General features: G+C 49.4%; 1 protein-coding gene across 1 annotated transcript in view; it reads left to right on the top strand.

The window, feature by feature from the left end:
* Nucleotides 1-17,803, top strand: part of GALNT10 (polypeptide N-acetylgalactosaminyltransferase 10) — a 1,380,999-nt gene that overhangs the window by 335,831 nt on the left and 1,027,365 nt on the right. Inside the window, exon 2 of the mRNA XM_069653980.1 lies at nt 9,126-9,231. Within this exon, the coding sequence (XP_069510081.1) occupies nt 9,126-9,231 (106 nt within the window). The remainder of the gene's footprint in view (nt 1-9,125; nt 9,232-17,803) is intronic.

Here is a 17,803-nt window from a genome sequence, read left to right as displayed (position 1 = left end):
CAGTTTCGGGTGCTGCCCTTCGGATTGACCGCCACCCTGTGATGGTGGCAGTGTATCTCCGGCGAGGGGGGGATTCATGTCTACCCCTACCTGGACGACTGGCTGATCCGTGCCCGTTCTCCCGAGTAAGGATTGGATCACCTAAGTCTCACCTGCCGCTCCCTCCACAAGCTGGGCTTCTCCCTCAATTTCAAGAAGTCGCATCTGACACCTGAACAGCTCCAGTACATTGGGGCTGTGTTGGACACGTCCTTGAGGGAAGTGTTCGCCTCCCAAGGTGAGGGCTCATCGCATTGTGCAGATGGTGGACAAGTTTCAACATGCCCAGAGTCTCCCGGCTTTCAAATTCTTAAGGTTGCTTGGCCTCATGGCATCCTGCATTTTTCTGGTGCCAGAGGCCAGGCTGTGGATGAGATCCCTGCAATCGGACCTCAAGATGCAGTGGTTGCAGTTCTCAGGCAAGATGTTGGATCCCGATCAGGTTCCACTCTCGGTCTGCCAGGATCTTCTGTGGTGGGCCAACGAAGGGACCCTGATGAAGGGGGAGCCGTTTTGGCAACTGTAGCCGGAGGAGACTGTAGTGACGGATGCTTCCCTCACAGGATGGGGCGCTCATGTCAACGACTTGACCGCCAGCCGTCGGTCTCTGTCGGAGTCCAAACTCCACATCAATCTGCTAGAGCTGAGGGCCATCAGGTAGCCTTGAAGGCTTTTCTGCCTTCTGTGCGGGGGGAGAGTGTCCTGATCATGACGGACAACACAGTGGCCATGCATTACCTCAACAAAAAAGGGAGGTAGGGTCACTCCCGTTGTGCAGAGAGGCAATGCAGCTCTGGTTCTGGGCCATCCAGCAGGGAATTTCGATCTCGGCAGTTCATCTGGCCGGAGACGTAAATGCGGCAGCAGATGATCTGAGCAGGCAGAGCACGATCTCTCATGAGTGGGAGTTGGCTCAGGAAGTCCTTCTGGAGATCCCCCCCCCACTTTATGGAACCCCACAAGTGGACCTCTTCGCCACCAGGGCCAACCGGAAGTGCGAGAGGTTCTGCTCAAGGGGATTTCCTCTGAGAAGAGCCTTAGGAGACGCATTCGTAGTAGATTGGTCATTCCCACTGCTGTAGGAGTTTCCTCCAGTCCCCGTGAATCCTCAAGTGTTTGGGAGGTTACGGAGGTTCGGTTCCCACATGATCCTCGTTGCTCCGGATTGGGCCAGGAGAGCGTGGTACCCAGACCTTCTAGAAATGTCAATCTGCCCTCCATGCCATCTTCCCTACCGAGAGGATCTGCTCTCACGAGAGGGGGGGGGGATCAAGTTCTCCATCCAGCGGTCAGAACTCTCAACCTTCACGCTTCGTATCTGAAAGGCTGAGATATAAGGATTGGGACCTCCCGGATGATGTGATGGAGGTGTTGCTTTCGGCCAGGAGGCCGACAACAAAATCCCTGTACCGTTGCCGTAAGTTTTGCGACTGGTGCAGAGGAAAAAATGTTGATCCTTTTCAATGTTCCATTCCTATGGTTTTGTCTTTATTACTTTCTTTGGCCCACAGGGGCCTTCAAGTAGGTACCATTTAAAGGTTACCTGGCGGCGCGGTCTATATTCAAGCTCTCATCTGAAGAATGCTCTTTCTTTAAGATTCCTTTGATTTCTCAATTTCTTAAAGGACTGACTAATGTGTTTCCGCCATCCCATTCCCAGGTGCCGGTTTGGGATTTGAATTTGGTCTTGACATTTCGAATTGGTGCTCCGTTTGAACCTTTGCACTCTTGTCCTTTTGAGATTATTATTTTTTTTTTTTTTTTGTTTTAACCCATTGGTTTTAACAAAAGAAGCTTCACTTATGCTTTATATTTTATACTTGGGACACCACTTCTGGTGGATCATGCAAGTCCATACCGGGCTTTGCCCCGGCTATAGTTCTCTTGTGCTACATTCCATGGTCGCTGCCGTCTGGAGGGTTGATTTTCTTTAACACTGCCTCCAAGAATTTAGCTGTTGCCCTAGCCCATCTTGGCGAATCTCCTGCGATCAGCCGAAACCACAAGGTCTCTTCATCGATTGTTGTTTGTTTGAGATTATTATCCTTCAAGACCGTGTTCTTGGTTGCGGTTACTTCCGCTCGCAGAGTGAGTGAATTGCAGCCACTTTCCTCTAAGCTGACCTTTACTGTGTTCCATAAGGACAGGGTTGTACTACGGGTATGTCCTTCCTTTCTACCTAAGGTAGTATCTGAATTCCATTTAAGCCAGAAAGTGGGCCTTCCTTCTTTCTATCCTCCTCATCCTGGTAAGGAAGAGGAGCGACTCCATAGGTTGGATCCTAGGAGGGCTCTGAGCTTTTATTTTTCTAGGATGTCCAGGGTTAGAGTGGACGATCAACTCTTTGTGGGATATGCTGGACACCGATTGGGCCAGGATGTTAGCAAACAGACCTTGTCCAGGTGGATTATCCTCACATTACTGAATGTTACCGATTGGCGGGTAAGGACCCTCCTGAAGGGCTGTGTGCTCATTCCACTAGGGGCGTGGCTACTTCCACAGCCCTACAACTAGTAGTTCCTATTAGGAATATTTGTGATGCAGTCTCTTGGGCTTCTGTCCACACCTTTGTTAAACATTATTCCCTGTATACGAGCCATGGTCCAGATATGGCCTTTGGTAAGGCAGTTCTTTATTCCTCTATCTGATTGGGTACTCTAAATTCTTTTCCCTCTTCCATTTTCTGGTACTGCTTTGGGAGTCTGTCAAAGATGTGGAATACGTCGAAGGACACAATCCATTCGAAGAACAAGTTACTTACCAACTGCTAGCGTTCTTTCGATTGGATGTTCCTCCAACGTATTCCACATCGCCCACCCAGCCTGCCCCTCTGGAGAATTTCCTATGCAATTGCAGCTTACGTTTCCGAAAGGCTATGTGCAGTCAAGCAGGCATTGGATTGGTGCCACACGTTATGGGGGGGAAAAACATAAACTGAGGCAACGGGTGCTGTGCGTCCTATTTATAACATCCGGTGATGTCGCCCTCGATGGAGGCCTTCGAGGGACATCGACCCAACACCATCGACGCAGGACGCCCTCTGCCGAAAAAGCTTCAAAGTAAACAGCTGTGGACATTACATTTCAAAGATGTGGAATACGTTGGAGGAACATCCAATCGAAAGGACGTTACCAGTTGGTAAGTAACTTGTTTTTCTCTTTAAGGCTTAATTTCTCTTTCTCGCATTTGGAATATTCTTTCTCATCTTTGTTGCACTCTTCACTTCTTAACCTATAAGAGGGGTTCCCCTCTTTCCAGGGTACTTCTGCCGTAGTCTGAATGATCTCTTCTTCAAGCTTACACAAGCTTCTCTTTCTCCGGGGGTATTATAGCTCCATGTCATTGACTTTTTATTCCACGTCTCGTCAATTTCACTGGGACGAGTTTCTCCTGATGTGTAACAATTTCTCAGCGGCGTCTTGGTTCTCTAGTTCTTCCTGTTGCCTTGGTATCTGTAGGGTCGCTGTGGCCAGTGACTGCTTGGGTCTTCTTGCTTCATTCCTGTTCTCTTGCTTCTTGCCTCTTTTGGTGTCTTGCTCAGTCTGCTCCCTCTCTGGGGTCATGTATCAGTTTGTGTAACCAGCTGTCCTGCTGATTCATCAGGTGAGTGATTTCGGCATTGTTAAACTGGTGCACTGCCCACCACAAAGCAGTCGTGTTCACGCCACCACCGGGACTTGAGGTCCCATGGCCTTGGCTTCTCGTTTGCTTAGACGCTGCACCTCTTGTCTCGCTCTTACATCCAGACTGCCTCTCTCAGATGTTATGCTGTTCGGGGGCTTCCCATACATGCGTACATCCCTCTCAGCTTCTCCACAGCTCGGTGTGTCCTCTTCTAGTTTCTTCATCCTAGTTTAATGTAGGTCTCTCTTTAAAGAGACAGCTTCTCTTTCTTGTCTTCACCAATATGCTTCCATATCGTCGTAACCTCATCTACCCCCCACTCCAACCCTCCAGCCTAATCAACATTGCCCTTTGGAATGCCAGATCTCTTTGCAATAAGATTGCACCTATTTTAGATATGCTCTTCCATATCAACCTTCACTTCCTCTGTCTGCCCGAAACTTGGATCCCACCTCACAACTCTACTGTCCCTGCCTCTCTTACAACCCCTTCCTCTTCTTTTTCTCATATCTCTCATCCCACTGGTCGTGGCAGAGGCGTTGGTCTCCTCTTCCACCCTAAATACCTTTCTTCTACCTCCTCATTGTCCCTTCCTACCTTCCCTTCTTTTAATACTTATTTAAATCCTTTACCTCCCCTCATCCCATCTCCTTCCTAATTATCTATAGACCTCCTGGTCCCCTTTCCTCCTTCTATGACGACCTTGACCACCTCCTCTCTTATCTGCCCCACTCCCTCACTGTACTACTCGGTGAATTCAGCATTCACCTTCCCACTCCCTCTCAACTGTCACCTCTTCTCTCTATCCTCGACTCCTACCTTCTCTTTCCTCCGCTCCCACTCACTCTTCTGGCTCCACCCTTGATATCATTTTTAATTCACCCTACTCCTCCTCCCCTGTTTCCTCGCTACCCATCTATATGATCATGCTCTTCTCACCTTCTCCCTGCTCTTCACCTCCCATTCCCTTACCCTCCAATTCTTTTACTCGACGTGACCTCCAGAACTTTAACCCCTCTCTTTACCTTGAAACCTGCTCTTCCTCTCGTCCACCTCTGATTTCTCCACTCTCCCACCTGATCTTGCCCTATCCTCTGTCTTCATCCATCTCTAGTCTCGATCAACTCTACCCCCTCCCTTTCCGTCCTACCCGTAAGCCTTCCCAACCCTGGCTCTCCCCTCACCTCTTGTCCATGCGTCGTCTCCTCCGTCAACTAGAGCGACGTTGGCTCGAATCCCCCACTCATTCCCACTAAACCTCCTACTTCTATTATCACTCTCTGATTCCTGCCTTAACTCTGCTAAACACTCCTACTTTTCTAACCTCCTTCACTCAAAAGCTTCTCACCCTCATCGTATCTTTCACTCGCTCACCTACTCTCCCCTCCTGTCCCTGAATCCTCTTCTACTTCTCCTCTCTCTCCTTCTGACTTTGCTGAATTCTTCTCTGCTAAAATTCTTACTCTTCGCCAAAATAACTCTTCTTCTCCCCTCACCCTCCTTCCTTCCACTCCCCCTCTGCTTGCATGTCTGAATTTTCTCCAATCACTCCCTCTGACGTCTCCCTCCTCCTAACTAAATCCCACCCTACTGGTGCCCCTTCTGATCCCATCCCAACCATTCTTATTCCTAAAGTCTACCACTCTCTCATTCCTTATCTAACCTTCTTCAATAACGGTCTCTTCTCGGCTTCCTTCCCTACTCCCTTCAAGCACGCCACTATTATCCCTACCCTGAAGAAACCTTCTGCTAATCCCCTTCTTGCTTCCAACTTTCATCCAATCTCACTTCTACCTTTTCTCTCTAAAATACTCGAACGCTTAGTCTACTCTAAGCTCTCAACCTTTACTTTGTCACTAACCTCTCTCTCCTTCCCCCTTCTCAATCTGGCTTCCACCCCAAACATTCAACTGAGACCGCTCTCACCTATGTCCTTAACTCCATCATCACCGCTCGCTACTCTAAGCAATCTTCAATCCTCTGTCTCCTTGACCTCTTTGCTGCCTTCGATACTGTCGATCACCCCTTACTTCTCAATACTCTTTCCTCCTTTGGATTCAAAGGCTCTGTCCTTAACTGGCTCTCCTCTTACCTCTCCCGCCGTTCTTTTGCTGTCTCTTGGGGTGGTCGAACCTCCCCTACCTTCCCTCTGGACTGGCGTTCCCCAAGGCTCTGTCCTCGGTCCCTTCTTATTCTCTCTTTACACTTCACTCCTCGCCCCTATCATCTCTTCCTTCGGGATCTCTCACCATTTCTACGCTGATGACACCCAGCTATTTCTCTCCTTTTCTTCCTTCACCTCTGACATGCATCTAAATCTCTATTCCTGTCTTACCGCCATTAAAAACTGGATGTCATCTCACTATCTCTCTCTTAACAGTGATAAAACTGAAGTATTATTCTTTCCCTCTAACACACTTTCTTCCCCCACTTACTCTCCTTCTATTCATTTTCCCCCTTCTAACCGTCCTATTTCCACCCATGCTCGTAATCTAGGCATTTGCTTCGACCGTTCCCTCTCTTTTGCCCATCAAATCTCCCTTACTTCTCGCACATGTCGCTACCACCTCTTTAATATCCATAAAGTCCGTTCCTCTCTCACCTTCCATGCTACCAAACTTTAAATCTACTCCCTTATCTTTTCTCGCCTCTTCTTTTGTTCTTCCCTCTTCCTTGGTCTTCCCGCCTCCCACCTGGCCCCCCTCAAATCCGTTTACCACTCCGCTATCCGTACCCTCACTCCCCTTGACTCCATCTCCGACTCACTATCTATCCTAGGCTGGCTTCCTTTCCACACCCAACTTAAATTTCACTTCCTTTGTCTTGTCATTAAACCTCTTCATGGCCTTGCCCCTCCATATCTCTTCTCTCTTCTCTCATTCCACACCCCCTCTCGCTCCCTTCGCTCAGCTGATCTCTTCTTACTTTCTGTACTCCCACCCCCTTGTGCCTCTTCTCGGTTCCGCTCCTTTCAGCTCCTTGCCCCTTTACACTGGAACTCCCTGCCTCTTTCTATCTGCTCCGTCCCTACCTATTCCTCTTTCCGTTCCTCCTTGAAATCACTCGTTCATTCCTCTCCCTGACACCCTATTCCCCCTTTTTACCCTTTCTCTCTCTCTCTAGTACCCCGTCATAGTTCTATTCATCTTCCCCCTTCTTTCATATGACCTCTCTTCCTACTACTCACTTTACTCCCTATTCTCTCTCCCTCATCCATCCTTCCCCCTCATCCTCCTCCTCCTCCTTCTCATATGCAAATTGTTCTACATACTGTTTTTTTATTTGATTCATGGATATAGTTATTGCTTCTACTGTTCAATGTTTGATGTATTCTTGTTAAACTGTAAAGCGCTTTGGATTAAGGCGCTATATGAATACAATATGTATGTTCCTTTGTCAAGTATGAGTTTTATACAGTTATTCATATTGGGTGATCCCATAAATGCCACCACGGGGAAGGCTTGGGGAGTTCCACATAGCAATGGGAGTCCTTTTCCCAAAGGAGAATCTATCCCGGTGAGGTCCCCCTTGCCTCCTAGGGAGGGTGTTGCGGAGCAGGCTCACCTCCCTAGCTTCACAGGTGGTCTTGTGAACTTTTTGATTTATTAAACTTCTGAAGCTTTTCTTACACAGCAAAGGATGGGTCAAGCATATAAAATGCGGGACACTCACCTGTTCAACACCGACTGCACCCAGCTGCGCAGAGCCATGTCCTGAAAACTGTTTTAAGAGGCTTTTTATTCATATTCATTTATTTGTGTCCATCCATGCAGCTAACCTTTACATTTTACAGACTCTCATTCCACTAATCTCTTCAGCAGCATACAAAAATGCTGTATTGTTGATCATTTTATGTCTTTGGTACAAATAACTTTTGGTAAAATTTAAAAATATTAGTAAAACATTGCTAATCAAATAAGTTTCCTGATAAAGAATATTTTAATTAGCAAATTCTGCTGATCCATTTTTGAAAATGAATGTGTGCTTTGCAGTGCTCTGTGTGCTGAAACTCTGTTTCTCAGACAGAGGCCATAGTCCAGTGCCAGATTGCCAGGGCCATTACATTGTTGCCACTGGTCACTGCGGATGAAAGATTTCACCTCTGGATATTTTAGCCCTTCAAACTGCCAATGCACTTGCATGCTACCTGGCTATCCCTGTCCTATGAGCCAGAGTAGCTTAGGAGGCAGCTCAATATACACCTTTTTATGCAGCTGTACATCTGATCACATTGTCAAAAGAAATGAAGCCATATCACCCCTGTCCTAAATAAACTGCACCTGTTGCATCTCCCAGCCAGGATACTTCTCACGATAGCTTGTATCACATTCGAGGGAAGTATCGCCTGGACTCCTGCCTACCGCACCACACTGACCCACTTTGGTGGCTTGCACACCATCAGGAGTTAGACCATTATAAGGCGTGTGACAAAAAAATGCTGCATAACAAAAAAAACGGGAAACCAGCATTTTCTTGCTGCGTATGATCCTATTGGAACACTCTTCCAGTTGCAATTAATACAGCACCAATGCCTTTTCAGTTCAGGAAGGGCCTTAAGACCCTGCTCCTCAGGGAATATCTAGGTAACAACTAGGACCCTCGGCTCCTCCTCCAAGTGGAAAAACCACCATTAAAGGCCAGGACTTCCAGACCCACTGCCGTAAAGTGTTGCCCTCTGGGTCAGGCTTACGCCTTTTATAGAAATCCTCAATCAGGATTGTACAGTTCTGTTGCCACTTTGCCTGGTTTGCGCTCTATAGGCCCACATGAAAATATAAATGTCTAGATTTCGGTGACGGTGATGTTCAGTCAGTAAGAAGAATGGGACCCTACAAATGATTTGTGGGCACATATAAAGTGGCATCTATTATGCAGATTATGATTGTCCGAGTTGTTTCCAGGTACTGAAACAGCCGTGCTTGATGTTAGGATGGTGGTTGGAGATTCATTGGCAGAGCCCTGGTTTTCATTCTTGGGCTAGCTGGGCTCCTACAAATTAGGACTAAAGTGCACCTGGAAGTCCCAGACTGAAATGTTTTGCTTTATAACTATTGCAATTCTGTGCAAAAAGCATGCGTCTCTATTTCTTTGATTTATTACTTGTCCACATCTCCAAAGGAGATACAAGTGTTGTGAAGGACTGCTTTACGCAAAGAATACTCCGTTCACGTACTCCACATGGTGGTTGTCATAGCCTTTATTTGAAAGGTTTTTGTAATTGTCCAATTTCATTTAGAACCCTGTGTTCTGCCTACATCTTTGGATTTTTGATAAAGCCCAAGCTAGCTTCAAATGTGCAGATATTTTGTTTGTGCGTTTAAAAACACACACACACACACACACACACACACACACTCTCTCTCTCTCTCTCTCTCTCTCTCTCTCTCTCTCTCTCTCTCTCTCTCTCTCTCTCTCTCTCTCTCTCTCTCTCTGATTTTACTCTATTTAATGTGTCTTTACAGGATTTACTAATGAGGCAGAGGAAGGAATTCTTTTTTGAAGGGGATGTACCACGTCAAAAAGACTGGCATGATCATGAAGCCATTCGAAAAGACTTTGAACGCACAGGTAAAGAGCACACGAGTAGAAAATAAATCACAAGTACTGTATTTATTACGCTCCAATTTGTACTTTATTCTTATGCTTTTATATTGGTTTGCTGTTTCACACCCGACACGTGTTTCCCCATTTCTCACATTGGTTCTTCAGGAGGGTATATACATTTTTTTTAACATTTTTTGTAGTTGCCAATATCAGTTATTCTGTAAATAATAGAACAAGAGTGTATTAGATATCTTAATCTCCAACCGTGAGGAACACAAAAGCAAGATTGTCAATTACCTCTCTACTTTCTCTGTTTTGCTGCTCTTTATTGCGAGTGACAGCTCCTCTTTTATAAAGACTGTATTACAGGAAACGTTTTTGATGAATGTAAAACCTTAAAAGTTAATAAGAGAAAGGATGGGTGCAAAAGTTAATGGTTTGTTTGATATTGAAATCTGTTTTCTCTACCAGATCATTGGTCTGTTTAAGATCTGTCTTCCTGGTGTTGTCTGCTGTCTTGTTGCCTAGCAGTTGCATATATTTTTTTCTTTTTTTTAAATTATTATTCATGCATATGGTTATAAAACAAACCTTTCACAGAAATAAACAGCAATTTTAACATATACAGTGAAAACAGACGGGCAATATACCATATTATGATTTCATACCACAGACTAATACAGAAGTTAAAAGAAGACCATTAGTAAAAACGGGCATAAAAAACAGAAATTGACTCATTTAACAGTTAAAACTCAGTATTAACCAAGGCGATTTGATACAATGCTTCTTTCCATACAAGTTTGGTGAGGTTTTGTGCAGGTGGGTAAAGTTATAGGGTGGGGTCCCAAAATTATTATATTTTTCCATAGACTCGGCAACAACTTTGTGCACAGCTACGGCTACAGTCCAAAAGGCTGGATGGATTTGCACCAAATTTGCGGACGTAGCGGGGGCTTGGTTTAGAAAGCGTGCTTTTGTGTGTTTGGTGGAAATCCGACCAGTACTTTTGTTGCAAAGAACTGAAATGTATGTCTCAAAGAATTAGTGCTATCTAGATGCGCAGACCAATTTCCCTGTTCGTTCCGCAGACAGAAGTGTCATTGCCTTGCAGTACGACGTGCTGTTGGTGAACTTTGGACGGGGGCCGGTGGTTGGCTGGAGTAAAGCATGCTGTGCGTTCACGTTTCTGGGAAACGCCGCCATGGTGTATTGGAGGACAGTGCAGCGCTGAAAGGGACTGACAAACCTAACATATGGCATGTGGTGGTGGGAAGAGGGGATGGAAAGGGTGGGGGAGAGAGAAGTGTTTAATCTGAGATGTGTGATTATTAGGTGGAAGAAGACGATGGTGTGCCTGCAGTATCGGTGCATACTGCACCAATTCGCCGGTCCCTGCACATGCGACTACCATGTGTGGTGAATGCAGGCAGACTTCATTATGGCGCGATAGCTGGTGCCGCAACCTCTTACCGTGGTGACTGGTGGCAGCTGAATTGCAGTAGGCGAGTGCATTGCACATGACATAAACATTGTAACATAGCGCATGCTATGCTGTGTTGCATGTGGTAAGGCTGTAGCCCTTTCCATGCACGGCTGGAGGCCTTGCACCGACAACTATGGGCCCTGGGTGCAAGTATGTTTCAAATTGTTGCCGTGTGTGTGTAGTTTAGCAACATTGCATACATTGTTGGGTCGATGGGAGCACCAGAAGTGGGCTGACATGTGTGCATTGTTGGTTCCATGGGTGTGGTCATTGTTCGAACATCCTACAGTTGGGGCGTGGCTAGCCGGCGTGAGATGCACACATAGGCTGGTAGAGCTCTGATGCCGCAGAGGAAATCCTGCTAAAATCCGATGGAAATCCGCTGTCGGGACTTCACAGTGCCGCTAATTGACGGGGGAAGCCCTAGAGGCGTGCTCGCTGCAGTGGGAAGGAGATTTGAGCAAAGCCACACTGGGGAAGCCGATGGAGAAGGGAGCCAACACGGGACACGAAGAGGTTCTCCAAGATGGCGGCCGTGCTCCGGTGAGAAGGAGCGATCGGGTCCCGAGTGCTGCAGCATTCAGACTGCGAGGGGATGCGCAACATGGCGGCGACATCGAGAGGGCACTGCAGATGAGCGAGGAGGCCCAGAGCGGTAAGGGAGAGAGGGACCGCCCCCTCCCCGCATGCAAAGTGGATCCATGGAAGTGGCCTGGCGGGACAGAACTCCGGGCAGGAAAAGGCAGCCAGCAGTGCCCGTGAGCGGAGGAGGTATGCATGGTAGGTGAAATACTCTGCAGGGGAGTGCCTCTGGGAGCGAGTCACACGGGGACGCCCGCTGAGCGGGGGGGCCTGCAAGGTGTGATCTGCAGTCAGAGGGCCCAAGTGAGGCTTGGCATTGGTGCCTAATGGACACTGAGGGGTGTCACAGATAGATGTCCTGTGAAGTGAAGGCCTGAATTTGGAGCCGGTGCCTGATGCAGGAGGTGGGCCATACGGAGTAGAAGGTCCCCCCTCCTCACTGGCTGTGAAGTAACTGTGGAAGGCTGCTGGGGAGCCACAGTGGTGCCAAGGGGGACATGGAGTATCCTGGTGGCAGGGAGTTGGAGGACATTGTGGGCTTCTTCCTTATTGGGGGCTCATTCAGAGACTGAGATGCTTGGGGCCTCGCTGGGCCCGGTCACTGGACCCCATCTGGGGGGGGTGGATCTTGGACATTGTTGCGCGGTGGAGGAGAGGAGGCGTAGCGAGGACGGCTGCATCCACGGAGAGACTGGACAGATCCGGTAACGCAGAAGGTGGGCGAGACAAGCAACATAAGAAGGTAGACTGTGGGGAGTTATTGGGGCGAACATTGGAAATAGAAAGGCGGCCTGGTATAAACGGTACTACCTGAGGGAGGTGGGGTTGCACATCCCCGTTCGATATGTCCAAGAACCAGCAGCAAATGGATAAATATACAGAAGTGAACGAAAGGACATGTAAGCAGGACAGTCCAGAGCGGCAGGCGGGAGAGGGCCCTGCTACTGGGGAGGAGAGGGGAGGGGAGCAGAGGGGAGGGGAGCGGAGTGACTCTGGACTCGCTAATGGAAGCGATACAGGCCTCTAGACTTACTCTTCAGGAGAGCAGTAAGGAGGTTGGGGTGGATGTCTCCCTGGTGAGAGCAGACCTCTGCAAAGTGTGCGAGAGGGTCACAGAGGTGGAGCAGAGGGTCAGTACGGTGGAGGACGACATCCAGAAACTCAAGAATCAAGTGGCATGTTTGGTTGGGGCGACCTGAATGTTGGGAAGTAAGAGTGGAGGATGCAGAGGGCCGCGCCAGGCGCTGTAACATCCCCCTGGTCGGAGTCCCGGAAAGGGAGGAAGGCCCTATCCCTGAGCTATTTGGGGAGAACCTGATTCTGAAGGTGTTGAAGATTAAGGGCCTCTCCAAGCTCTTCACTGTGGAGAGGGCGCACAGGGTACCGGGGAGGCCCCCGCCACCGGGTGCCCTGCCAAGGGTGCTGGTGGCGAAGATCTTGAATTTCCGGGATGGAGATGCCATTCTTCAGGACGCTCGTAGAGTAGGTCACTATGAAATTGGGCAAGCGAAGCTGAGGATATTTCCGGACTTGACGTTGGACGTGCAGCGTCAAAGAAGGTCATATGACGCAGTAAGGCGTGTACTCGGAGAACTCCATTTAAGACATATGATGTTTTATCCGGCGAAGCTGAAGGCGCTATCGGGGGGGGGGGGGGTCGTGGTTTTTCACATCCTCATGGGAGATATGGGATTGGTTGGAAGCCAGGGTGCATGGATCAGATCCCCAGATTGAAGGAGCCAGGGCGGAGGAGCGCTGGGCCACGGAGGGATGAGGAAGGTGGGGACGGAGGTGAGGATCAGGTGGAGCTCTTCAGGAAAAAGTTGTCCGAGGGCGAAGTGGGGTGGGATGTGAGGGGTATGCTATAGGGGAGGGGGATATCGGAGGGATAGCTGAACCCCCCCAGAACTGGTGATGTTGACTACTGCCCGCAGGGGAGGGGCGGGGGGTAGACTAGTCAAGAGGTCTATGGGGAAGGAAGGGAGAAGGGGAGTTTGGGTGGGGGTGGGCCAAGCAGTTGTGGGGTGAGGGAGGGGTGGAGCTTGAGGGGGAAGGGACAGTTGGGGAGGGAGGCAGGGGGAGGGCTGTGAGGAGGGTTTCTGGTTGGGGAGGGGGTAGAGTTGGGTGCACCGAGTTGGGGAAGGGTGCTAGGGAGCGGGGGGACCAGAGTCAGGGAGGAGGTAGAAGGAATGCCATGGCTGTAACGAAACATAGCGTAAGGTTGGAGAGTGGTCTGTATGTAGAGGCTGGGGAAGGCAGACGGCGGGTGGGGGGGAGGAGTCTGGGAGGAAAATTGCAGGGAGAAATGAGGGGGGTAACTTGAGGAACTGTATCAACAAGACAGATGGGTAGGTGGGAAGTTTGACAATCGGGACATGGAATGTCCGGGGATTAGGGAACCAGCAGAAGAGGAGGAGGGTGGGGGAATTCCTAAGGAGTCAAGGGATACCGGTGGCTTTGGTGCAGGAGACACAAGTGGATAAGGCGGGACTGGGGAAATTGGGGAAGCTATGGGGGGGGGACAGGTAGTTGGTACGACTTATTCAACCCAAGCTAGGGGAGTGCTTATATGGGTTGCGAGAGGGGTACCACTGAAGGTGGAGGCGGTGCTGAAAGACGAGCTCGGTAGAACGGTGCTAGTGAAGGGTTTATGGGAGGGCAAAACACTGTGTCTGTTAATTCATATGCCCCAAATGTAGATGAGGAATATTTCCCATCGGTGTTACTTATGTTGGGGGCACATAGGGGCGAAATGCTGGTATGGGGCGGGGATTTCAATTGTCACCTGGACGAACATTTGGATGGGTCGGGGGTAGAAGGTTGCCTAAGAAGGGAATGACAAGGTCACTCCATAGGATTATGAAAGATTTAGATCTGGTGAGGTATGGAGGGAGAGACATGGGGAGGAAAAGGGATACTCCTCTTATTTGGCTGTATATGGTTCATACTCACGCCTGGACTATATTATAACGGGGAGGGAGCACTGTCAGTATTTTGAGGAGGTAAACTACTTAGGGCGTACCCTGTCAGACCACTCCCCTTTGGTGGCTACTGTATTTGGGTTCAATGAGGGTCCCCCATGGCGGTTATGGCGACTGCAGAGAGAGGCATTGGGGGATGGGGCATTTGTTGGAGAGCTTAGAGGTGGGGATCACAGGGTTCTTTGAGTTAAATTAGGGGTTGGTGGAGTCCAGGGGGCTGCTTTGGGAAGCCTTTAAGGCGACCATAAGAGTGAAGTGTCTATCCATCACAGTAGGTATGCGCAAGCGGCTCCTGGACACGCTGCAACGAACAGAGGGCCCAGGTGGCGAATTAGATAGGGAGGCAGCGGGGGTGCAGAGGTGGGGGAAGCCCTGGTGCAGAAGTTGGAGCTCCACGAGAGGCCCTGGCAGACCTGTCGCGCTTTGATAGCACTAGGTGAGATGTGAGATTGCACGGAGAGCTGCTTGCCTGGTTGATCAGCAGGGAAAACCCAAGCCAGGCCATAACCCAGATCAGGAAAAGCTGGGGGGAGATAGTTGGGACCCAAAGGGAAATTAATGAAGCCTTCAAGGCTTTCTATGAAGAGTTGTATACGAGTGAGTGAGTGAGGGAGGGTATGTGGATGTCTAGGTGGAGGACCTCATGGAACAGCTACAATTACAGAAATTGGGGGAGGAGTTGCGGGAAGAATTGGAGGCCCCCATCGAGGAGGCCGATATCCGCTGGGCGATCCATGCAGTGAAGAAAGGTACAGCGCCGGGTGGTAACGGACTTCCAGTGGAGTTTTACTCCACGTTTGCCAATCTCCTGGCACCACAGCTGAAGAAGGTATGCGAGGAAGCTTTGCAGAAGGGCTGCCTCCCGGATTCGCTGAGAGAGGCGGTGATAATTGCAATATTGGAGGGGAAGGACCCGATGGACTGTGCGGCATATCGTCCGATATCCTTACTGAATGTGGATCAGAAAATCTTGGAAGATTTTAGCCGCTAGGTTGGCGAGGGTAGCGCCGGCCTTGGTCCAGCCAGACCAATGCGGGTTTGTTGGGGGAAGAAACACGTCTGGGAAGATCTCCTGCCTCCACTATATTATGGACTTAGTGAAGTCGCAGAAGCAGGACATGGTGATGGCCTCTTTTGACGCTATGAAGGCATTTGATTCCCTAGAGTGGAAATGGCTATTTCGGGTGCTGAGGGAATTTGGGTTTGGGGATAACATGTGTAGATGGTTGGCCCTGTTATATATGAAGCCGAGTGCTATGGTGAGGACCAATAACTGGGTGTCTGGAACATGGGAACTGGGCAGGGGGACGCGGCAGGGTGCTCGGCCTCCCCGATTTTGTTTGCCTTGGCCCTGGAGCCCTTGCCTGCGTTTTTGTGGCTGGAAATGAGGGTGGGAGGGATTGAAGGGGTAGGTCAAAGGCATATAGTTTCCCTTTATGCGGACGACTTACTGTTGTATGTGACTGACCCCAAGACGTATCTTCCAGAGTTGCTTGAGATACTGAAAAGTTTCTGTTTCATGTCTGGCTTTCGCATTAACCCGGGGAAATCAGTGGTGTTCCCGTTAGGGGGGCTAAGAGAGAGTCCAAGAGAGGAACTACCAGAGCTGGGAATTAAATGGGAGAGTGTCATTCCAATATCTGGGGATAAGGGTATTCCATGAGGTGGAAGATACGTTCGTACATAATACAGGAAGGGTGCTGTCAAGGGTTGTAGACTCAATACAATTCTGGAATGTCTTACTCCTTTCTCTGATGGGTAGGGTGGCCCTCTGCAAAATGGTGATCTTGCCACGACAGCTCTATTTCTTTACAAATATTCCCTATGTGGCAAGAAAAGTCTTCTTTAAAATGTTGGACGGTAAGGTCAGGGAATTACTGTGGAACACGGGGAGGAGGAGGCTATCCTTGGAAACATTGCGGAGAGATGGGGGACAAGGGGGATTGGGCCTCTCGGATTATGAAAAATATTTTGTGGTGGCACAGCTGCAATCGATCTTGGTGTGGGATCTACCTGGTGGGGAACCCTGACAGGATTGATAGGTGTCAAACTTACAAAGGGAAGATAGGGGACTCGACCCCCCTCTCCAGAACCACAGAAGCCGAATAGATCGACCCTCCCACCGTGGTTGGCACGGGCGTCTGATAATGAATAACACAGGAAACCACGTGGCAGCCAATGGGGGGGGAGATGGAGTTAGGGAAAGGGGGTGGAATGACAACGGAAAGAAGGGCAAAACATAACCAGCAAATACATGACCATAGCTACTGTGCAAGTCAATACTCCTATACTGATCTTCTTAATCCTGAACACCCAACCTGGCCTCCTAAAAGCTGAAATCAACCTTCTGCATACAAGATAATAACAGTAGGGTACCTAGCATAGCATATCCTTATTATTTGTCATATAGACAACACTCTCCAGACAAAGAGCATGGGGTTAATACTTAGACATGACAGAATACTGAAGCAAATGGTGAAATATTCCACTTAGCACATAGACTTTTGCAAATAAGCGTGATGGCACAAACGAAAAGGGATGGTTCTTGCATGAAAACACAAGACTCATGGCCCAGGGGGCACAGTGAAGCAACAAACAATGAATCCCAACAAATTACACGACACACGTGCCCTCTTGCTGAGGGACACTATGTAATGCATTTGCCAGCATGCTTTGGGAGGGTGTAGTTCGGAGGTTTTCACGCGGCACTCCAGCTGGGCTTAGTGAGGAGTTGCTTAAAGTTTGCCGCCGCCCATGCCTCAGTGCAAGTAATTACAGTTATCAGCACGGGCGGCGGCAGCTGAGGATGCCAGCAGATGAGATCACGTTGGAACGCCGAAGGACTTTGAAGCTTCTCCCTAGGCCGCGACAGTGATTTACGGCATGTTATGCAGGAAGAAGGAGCCGGGGCCACATCGGTCAATCAGCTTTACACTTCGTGTTGGGCAACAGACTTCAGGGTCCGGGTGTCCTCGTGAGGCATCCAGACCGCCATGACCACGGCGGCCATTTTAGGTACTACCCCTACAACTACGCCATCGGCCTCTGGTGTAGGGTTCGGTCCCTTGGGTGAACCTAAGGTCACTTGTGTGTATCCTTACCGGTCCGTTTATGATTGGAACGCCTGGATGCCTCTTCCGCACAATGTTTCGTTGCCTGCAGGGGCGGCCCCTTTGATTTATGAGGATACGTCGAAGGAGGGCCCAGCGTGGCACCCTTCTCCGTCCCTGGATTTGTCCACCTCATGAGAGGCCTCCTCAGGTTCCGAAGCAATCTCCTGAGAACGCTTTTATCGGTAAATTTCAAGCGCTTATGCGCACCGACCCCATGAGGGAGTATTTCAAAGGGCTTTTTAAGGAAATTTGTCCACCACCGCCTCCGGCTCCACCCGTTCCTCTGGTGGTTCCGCCGACGTCTCCTTTGCCCGAGGTGCCTGCCCCTGCTCTTCCGCCTTTGCCACCGTTGTCCCCAGTGGACAAGGCAGTGCCTGACACGGTTCAGCAGGATCCTGACCTGTCAGATGACCCTCAAGGCAAGCAGGACAACGAGG

This window comes from Ambystoma mexicanum, chromosome 3q (genome assembly GCF_040938575.1).
Source record: "Ambystoma mexicanum isolate Mex_15411 chromosome 3q, UKY_AmexF1_1, whole genome shotgun sequence".
In the NCBI taxonomy this organism is placed as follows: domain Eukaryota; kingdom Metazoa; phylum Chordata; class Amphibia; order Caudata; family Ambystomatidae; genus Ambystoma; species Ambystoma mexicanum.
Note: the sequence above shows the minus strand (reverse complement) of the source record. Positions and strands in the feature narration are given on the sequence as shown.